The sequence below is a fragment of the Triticum aestivum genome, chromosome 1B (assembly GCF_018294505.1).
Source record: "Triticum aestivum cultivar Chinese Spring chromosome 1B, IWGSC CS RefSeq v2.1, whole genome shotgun sequence".
Taxonomy (NCBI): Eukaryota; Viridiplantae; Streptophyta; class Magnoliopsida; order Poales; family Poaceae; genus Triticum; species Triticum aestivum.
Genome location: NC_057795.1, coordinates 6,516,720 through 6,525,650, shown reverse-complemented (window position 1 = coordinate 6,525,650; position 8,931 = coordinate 6,516,720). Strand labels below are relative to the sequence as shown.

Below are 8,931 nucleotides of genomic sequence, written 5' to 3'. Positions count from 1 at the left end.
GAGTTGCAGATGGCTTTACAAAGGCACTGTCTACAAGACCATTTGAATAATTCAAGCGTAATGTTAACTTTGTCAAGTTCTGATTAAGGGAAGATGTTAAACACATAACATAGTTCGGTAGCTAGCCTTGTGCGCCAAAGCTTGTACCAGGAGTAGTTAGAGGGAGATCTTCTTGTTTAAGTTAGAGTTTATCTTGTTATCTCTATCTCTCCCCCCTCCCCCCATAAAGTCTCTTCGGTTAGCCAAGCTATTGACTCATGTAACCTAACGGCAGATGAATCTCTCCTCGATCAATATATAGACCTCGCGACCCTTTGTACGAGGGTAGAGATGCTTACACAAACTCATACCTGTAATAAGAGGAACAGTATAGCTAGTCGAATTACAAAGGAGGATGGTGACAAGCTGGCAACACAAGGACCGATTGCATCGCTTGCTAGTTTTTTAGACCAGAAGATAAACGCCTAAGAGCAAGTACAATATTGGGCTTATAGTCCGTCTACATGACACTTATGTCTATGTGGAGGAGAGAGACATGAAAAAATGATGGATGTGGACTCTCATGCAAGAGCTTAACTATATGCGTGCCCCTAGGCAAAAGTAATAAATTAAATGAATGGGAAAAAGAGAAAGTAAAAAATACTAGTGCAGTAGCCAATCTTATTGTATGAGTAACTATACATAATGGCTTTATATGACCCGTCAACTGCAAGCTCTAAAGTGAATTAAACGCACCTGGAGCAATTAATACGTGATCTTGGGGCATCTTTTAGTAAGCCATTGACAAATCAAAGATCGAAGTACCTCGATCATGGGACAGGCAAAGGATGCCTTCTTTGCATTGGACATCCTCGGCCACGACTTGCAGTAACAGATCGGAATCCGAAAGGCTAATATAACTTTGATTACAAAGGAGGATGGTGAAGACTAATGAAATAAATAGGGTCGCTAATAGCACCCTATAGCGGTTTGAGCAATATCTCACTAAATAAATCGGTGTACAATGTCTCACTAATAGCACGCTAATATTATATTTCAAGAGACATGCTATTTTGTCATAGCATGCTATTTTTTTCATCGGTGACAACTGACAAGTTGACAACACAATAATCGATTTCATCGCTTGCCATCTTGGGACCAAAAAGTAGATGCCGCAAGCGAATCATACGCACATGGAGCAATTAAGACGTGATCATGGGGCATCTTATTATTAAGGTATCAATAATGCAAATCAGAGATGCCGCAAGATTTACAAACATTTTGCTTAAGGTATTGACATATCAGAGGTATGGCACTTCGATCGTGGGACAAGCAAAAGATGTCTTCTTTGCGTTGCACATCCTCATTTGGATGCTATTTTTGTGCTAATCACTCACCACCCATGCCTTGATGTCATCAGATGGCAACGTGCCCGGCTTGAATGATCACTTGGCTGGCATCTTCATCATTTTGGCCTTCTTTTTCTCCTGCCTTCAATGGATTATCATCAACATAAGCTTTTAGAATCCCCCTGCGATAGTAAATACTTGGGATTAGGGGTGCACACACACACACGCACACGCGCGCACACACACACACACACACACACACAGAGAGAGAGAGAGAGAGAGAGAGAGAGAGAGAGAGAGAGAGAGAGAGAGAGAGAGAGAGAGAGAGAGAGTACCTATTGCTTGATTTTAACATTTTTGCAGAGACAGACGAAGGACCGGATGGTTGGGATGGATGTCGACCTCGTGCCTCAGCACGGCCTCCGTCTCCTCCACCTCCGCGTCAGTGGCACCAAAGCTGCGGATTTCAACTTTCACCCTCTGAAGCGAAGGGAGATTTCGTAAGCTGCCCAACGCAAGGTTTAAGTCCATGTGAGCGTCCTTGAGGTGCCGTACCTTGACGCTGCAACCAACGGACTCAAGCCCCAACATGGCTCCCGGCAGAAACCTCAACGGCACATGCGTCCCGCACGACACCAACCTCGGGAACATGGCGCCACCAACTGCAGGGAAGATCATGTCGTACGGCGTAGCAAAGTCGAGGCTCACGAGCTGGGGCAACCTCCCGAGAGTCTCCACATCGTGCGCCGCCGCAGAGGCCACCTCCACGGTCAGGTGCGAGAGGTTTGGGAGAGACGCCGGGGTGATCCACTCCGGCAGCCTCTGAAACCTGAACCAGAGCACAAGGCGGCGCAGCTGCGGAGTGGGCACGTAGGCTTCCCAGTTGGGGTCGTCGTTGAACCAGGGACCATTCATCTGCAGGACTTGTATCTTCTTCAGGTTGCACAGGGAATCCACCAAGACTTGCTTCAAACTCGGATGTATGCTCTGAATCCTAAACCTGAGGTCCCTCAACTCTGTCAGCTTTCCCAGCTCCCCCATGAAGCTTGCTGGAACGTCGTGCAAGGATAGCTCTTCCAGGGACGTGAGGTTGCCGATCCAATCCGGCACTCTAAAGGATTCACCGTCGGCGCGGAGGCATTTGAGTTGCCTCAGCCGACCGATGCTGCATGGCAACTCTTTTATCCCACTAAATCTCAAGTCCGGTGTCTGCAACAACATCAGATCCCCTATTTCTTCAGGGAGCTCAAGAGTACGTGTACTGTAAAGACCTAGGTACCTCAACTGAAGCAACCTCCCGACATGCTCGGGCTGATAAAGATGGCCTTCGGTGAAAGTGCATCTTTCCATAGCTAGGACGCGTAAAGCGCAAAAGCTTGAAAGAGACAGCGTCATTGGTGTGCTAAAACGACATCCGGTCGCGTTGAACGACCTCACTTGCGACAAGTGTGTGTTAGACAAAAGGTTAATGTGTGGCTCTACGATGCTCTTTTGGATGGCTAACCTACGAGCATTTATACGGGAGGATGTGGCTGCTTCCTCTGTACCATCTAATATGATAACAAAGTTTTTCTCATTCGACAATGAACGGATCATATCGAGCACCATATCATGAACTATGCATGCATATATGGCACCATCTTGCTCTACCGGCTGAACCATGCTTCTATTCACGAGCTCGTTGAAGTATCTCTCTCCGAGCTCAAATAACCCTATTCCCGAGTCTTCGTGAATAAAACCTTCGGCTATCCACTTCCATATCAAAGTTTCTTTGTTGATCTTGTAATCTTCAGGGTAAATGCTTAAATACGACAAACAAGTTCTTAAATGCCCAGGCAGATCATAATAGCTAAATGACAATATTATTCTCGTGTTCTCGACATGTTCATTGTCTCCATTTCCAAAACCAATAGAACAGTACACCTCAGACCAATACTCCTTTGGTTTACCAGCCAACAAACTAGCTATTGTAATGATAGCCAACGGTACACCACCGCATTTGTGTAAAACCTTTTCTGATAACTCAGTCGGTTCATCATATGGGCATTCACCTTTGCCACCAAATAATCTTGTAAAGAATAATTCTTCAGATTTCTGATGAGAGAGGGCTTTTAGCTTGTAAACATCACCAGTGATTGTGGCGACTTCCAAAATCCGAGTAGTTGTGATTATTCTACTTCCACAATTACTATCCATGAAAGCGCACTTGATAATTTCCCATGCTTTTATGTCCCATATATCATCAATAACAATCAAGTACCTAGGGCAAGGATCTACGAATTAGTAAAATTCTCTAGAGTATCTAGAAGAGCAATGGCAAGCACCATAACTCTACCGTCATGTGGTCCACAACAAGATATATGCTACATGAAACAATTAATATACAAGAACTAATATAAGTTGCTAAAGGGACAAGCATACTTTTTTTCATATCACTGTCTGACCTCTAGTTATAATTCTTTCATCTTTGCAATTAGAATATACTCTCTATATAATATTAAGTTGAGTTTGATGTCAGAGTCCACAAAGATTGTGAACAATTAATTAATCTAGGGATACAGCTTTTTTCATCTTCCTAAAATCAAGAACATGCATAGGCAAAGTGAAATATTTCCAGATTTATTAGTTGTGTGAACAATAATATGAGCTAGGACATTATGTTGTGGGTGTTTATGTATATATACCTCTTGTTCTCAAGCAGTCCCCGGAGTTCATCGATGAGCTGTATTTCATCCAACATGGCTAAATTGTGTGCCTTATAATTCTTGTTCTTGTCAAGCTGAAGTAAGATGTCCATCAATACTTTCTTCGGGTCAGGGTTGCGACCCACCGCAACGAAAGCATCACGAACATATTGCCCTTGAAGTCTCTCATAGACTGCCCTGGCAAGAGTCGTCTTGCCTAATCCTCCAAACCCGAAAATTGAGAGGATCTTGAGTTGGTCCTTGGAAACACCATCCTCTCCACCGGTGAGCCTCTTGACCAGCTCATCTCTGGGTTCTTCCACCCCAACAATCTCCGTATCTTTGTACACGGCTGACAGACGAGGGTCAACTTTTGTCGTGACTGCTAAATTAGCAGCAACATCATATCTTCCTGGTCGGTCGGACACCTTCTGGACCTTGTCCTTGATGTCTTTGATGGCATCGGCGACCAACTGATCACGGGTCTTGTCTTTCTTGAACAATTTGGCCATCTTCTTGGTGATCCTTTTGAGCCGTGTGTGCGGGTCATCAGCGGGCGCAGAGCTGTCAACAGGTGGCACCAGGAAGCTATCGATGATATCCTCCATCTCATACGACACCTCCCTGGCGTCGTCGGCCCAGAGCTTGACCTCCCCGATAAGCTCTTGGTCATGTGGCACCCTCACGACCTTGTGTAGGGCGACATGCATGTGGGTCAGCTCTCGTGAGAGAAACTCAACGTCTTTCTTGACGCCCTTGGACAGCTTGTGCTCCTCCTTGAGGAGCTCGCTTAGCTTGGGGAGGAGGGAGACCATGGCACCCGTTGCCAGATCCATTGAATCGCTTGATCTTTCCTTTCCTTGATTTGAGAGAGGTGTGAATATATGAGTGGTTGTTGCTTGGTGGGGACTGAATTTGCCTTGCACACACATATATACACAACCCAAATGATCAAAGGCCCTCAAGGGCGCTCACATTACAGATCGATGACCAGGTTCTGCTAGCTAGCTACCAATATCGAAGTTGACAAAACATGGAAATTATCATGTACGGTGTTAAGGATGGCAATGGGTAGGGTATGGGGCGGATAGAGCAATACCATATCCATACCCGTGTAGTCAATGGGTACAAAACTCTACCCATACCCGTACCCATGGGTATGAAACTTTACCCGTACCCATACCCGACCGGTACCCATATCCATTGGGTATCCAACGGGTAGATCAAAAAGTACACAAGTTATTCACAATTTTACAGACATTGATAGAACATTTGACAAAAAGCATTTGACAGAGAAGAGGGGATTTTGTGTGATGATGTGAGGCTTAATTACGGGAGTAGTTGGGTCACCCAGCTCCTTTGACGCTATCGACCCTTGTGTATATGTTGGAGCTCCATGAGTAAGGTCCACATGTCAGTATTAATGGGTAGGGTATGAGTATATCCATGGGTACAAGCCTATACCCGTACCCTACCCATGACTTAACGGGTAGGGTATGGGTACTACCGATGGGTATAAAATTGTGACCATACCCTGCCCGTGCGGGTACGGTATCCGCGGGTACCCGTGTTGGAATAAGCCACGACATGTGTGGTTGGGCTCGTCGGGCGCGTCGGATGCGCGCGGGACGGGCGAGACATACTGGTGCCATCGGGCTCGTCGGGTTCGTCGGGCGCGTCGGTGGCGCGCGGGACGGACGGGACGTGCGGGACGCAGCAACGTGGCGTATGTGTGTAGCGTGTGTGCGTGTGTGGCACATGTGTGCAGTAGCCAGCTAGTTAGGTGCTTGCCGAGTCACTTGGGTCAAGGAGTGAGTTTAGGCCGTAGCTAGTAGTGCATGCCTGGGTTGTTGCGTGCATGTAGTTGGCTAGCGGGTGCATGCATTGGTAGTTAGCTGGTTAGCCAGCCTGGAGTTAGTGGCCGGTAGTGGTGGCCGTGTGATGCGTTCATGGGAGTTATGCATGCTTGGCCGCTGCGTCACCTTGAATATAAAGGCCAGGCGATGAAGTACGAGAGTCTTGGTACTCTGGAATAGAAAAACGGGGCTGTGTGTGCAGCCGGGTGAAATTCCAGTGTATCCGTCTCCTTCTACCTCTAGTCTTGAGTGAGAGAGAGAGGAGGCTGCGGTTCCAACAACCCGTACCCATGGGTAAAATTGCCATCCTTATACGGTGTGCTTGTATTTTATGCCGGTCAATACTAACCATCAATAATGGTCCATACAAATAATGCAACTTGTGTTGGTTGTCCGTATATAAAACTGAGTGAATTCCACTTGCACCAGATGTATTTATAAAGGGGTGACAGATTAATTGCACCAGATTTTACAAATCTCTTTACGCTTCGTCGGTGGTCATTTTGCGGTGGAGTCGGAGTCGCTACACGATGAATTGATGACTATAAACTTGCACAATCGATAGATGTTTCTTTTCAACAGTGGACCGTGAACCTGGTACATGCTGTGTATTGTGTAGTTTCACCATGACGAGGGGATCTTCTTTTTCTTATTTTATTTTTTTGTGGAAAAAGAGACAATGATAGATATCTCTACTTTAATATATATATATATATATATATAATAACAATAATAATAATAATAATAATAATATAATAAAAAAGCACGTAGGGTTTCTGCCCATCCGTCGCGCCAATTTGCAAAAAAGCCCCTCCGTTTTCATGAAATCAACCTGCGGTCCAGATTTAAGTCACACTGAACCGTTATTTTACAGTTTTTTAAAAAACCCCTGATTTCTAGGTATTCCATCTGCGGATCATATTTAAGTCAAACAAATGCTTTTCTAAACCATCCATATCTTTTAAACCGTAACTCTGATTTAAACATGTTATATATGAAATTTGATTAGAAAAATCCTGTTAACCCTAACTCCGATTTACGGATCATATTTAAGCTATCAATCCTGTTAACCCTTAGGTCTTCATGTCACATGATTTAATTTTTTGAATTCCAAACAATTCTTAAAACAAACAACAATGATTAATTTAAAAACTCAAAACTACTTTAAAAAGGACAAATTACAAAAAAAAACGAAAATTCTTAAAAAAATTTCAAAATAATACAAAAAGTTCAAAATAAAATAAGTAGTTATAATAATAATAATATTGAATTTCAATGAAAATAATTTTTTCTAATTATTCAGGTTGTGTATCTTCCTCTATTCAGGTTGGATTGATTCATCAAACTGGGTTTTAATTACCTCCAGCATATTTATTCATAAATAATTTGTACATTTAGTAATGCGATACGTACCTCCGGAAACAGGGTAATTGTGTTTGTAAACTACATCATTCTGGTTAATGACTAGTCTATTTTGATTATACGCATTTTATGCGAATGAACTGTAATATAACTACCCAGAGTGTCGATATGTATACACTTGCCTTAGTGTTGCAGTGCATTGATTAGATTGGCGTGCCATTCAGCCATGGCTCTGTTTCACCACACGCGAAGGGAAGCCACCAAAATAAATCAGATAACTGACGATGCACTTACTTAGAGTATGGCTCAATCTTCAGATCGGCGATGCGCTTCTTCGGCTCCTCTGCCGTGCTTTATCAGGGAGAGAAAATAGCTCCTCAGCCGTAGGGATGCCCTCGAACTATGGCTGGAAGACCTTGCCAATGGCCTGATCTCCCCATGGCAGGAACCGCCGCCGGGCATTGTGCGGGAAGGAAGAGGGATGGAGAGCCCTGGATCTGGGAGATGTGGAGATGAGGGGAGAAACCGCCTAATTATCACGCACGATTAATCCAATATCCACCTCCTCTACCATGCGCTGTCGTCAAATCTCACTACTGTTCGAGTGGATTTGAGGGTAGTATGAGATTTGGTGATTTTCGGAATTTACTCCGGAATTATCACGGACAGATCACATCGAATTTGGACAATTTTGATGAAATATAAATCAGTAATGTTAACAAGCGAACGTTCGATAGGAGGGAGGACCCAGCGCATGCCCGCACTAAGAAGCACCTATGGGTGAATTGACTTTTTGTTCTTTTCAGTTTCACCAGGTAAAATCAAATCTTCTTGTTTCCACCAGCAGCAGGGGCCGGCAACGCTGCCACATGCCACCCGTCCTCCCTGAGCCACCACCGCCAAAGTTTATCAACAAGTTAAATCTTTATTACCTCCTGTCAATGGCTAATTCAGCCCCCCCCCCCCCCCCCACCCACATATCAAAACTCCTACTAAACCTGGGCAAATGTCCAAGGACAAATCACTCATTTTGTACACACATGACCAAACAGTTCACGAAACTGAGCTTCTTCCCCCCCAACTTGTACTACTTGATCTGTACATACAAGCACCGAAACAGGTTACAGAAAAACCACAGTTCAAATAGCACGTGTTGTGTACTGAACAAGTTAAAAAGCTCAATTCTGTCTTCTCAGCTAACTAAACGATGCTCAAACTAGATACTGCATAGGACTAGTAGGTCACAAATTCTGAAACTGAAATCCATTCCTCTACAGGCAAAAATACAGAGTTTTAATCACCACCAGAACAGCGCAACTCTCTCTATTGACAAGTTTCTCATTTCTCAACTGCATACAAGTAGACACCTGCTGCTGCTGCTGCTTAATCACTTACATACGAGGAGAAATGCCTCTCATACAGACTATGAAAATGCTGCTTAACTGTCTGTATAGTGTTATATCTGCATAATCCGAAGATGATGACATCCATCCCGCACCTCACTATATGTCGGTAAAACTTCGTGTCAAGCAAGCAGGCCCAGAAAGTTCACACACCACCTCACCCTTTCCCAGCTCTTACTTGATCTGGAAAAGGCACCGGCGCAAATAAACAAATCATAGTTTAAACACCAGTACCATATGTACAAGTTAAAAGCCATTGTCTTCTGAACTAAATATCCCAGCGTCTACTAAACCTGGC

At 44.3% G+C, this 8,931-nt stretch overlaps 1 protein-coding gene across 1 annotated transcript; it reads right to left on the bottom strand.

Annotated features, from left to right (window-relative positions):
- Window positions 1-1,676: 1,676 nt before the first annotated feature.
- Window positions 1,677-4,848, bottom strand: LOC123075500 (disease resistance protein PIK6-NP-like). Its single transcript, XM_044498093.1, has 2 exons — window positions 4,013-4,848; window positions 1,677-3,588 (listed from the first exon to the last, which is right to left on the bottom strand). Exons 1-2 carry the CDS (start codon window positions 4,846-4,848, stop codon window positions 1,677-1,679), a joined length of 2,748 nt encoding a protein of 915 aa, XP_044354028.1.
- Window positions 4,849-8,931: the final 4,083 nt, after the last annotated feature.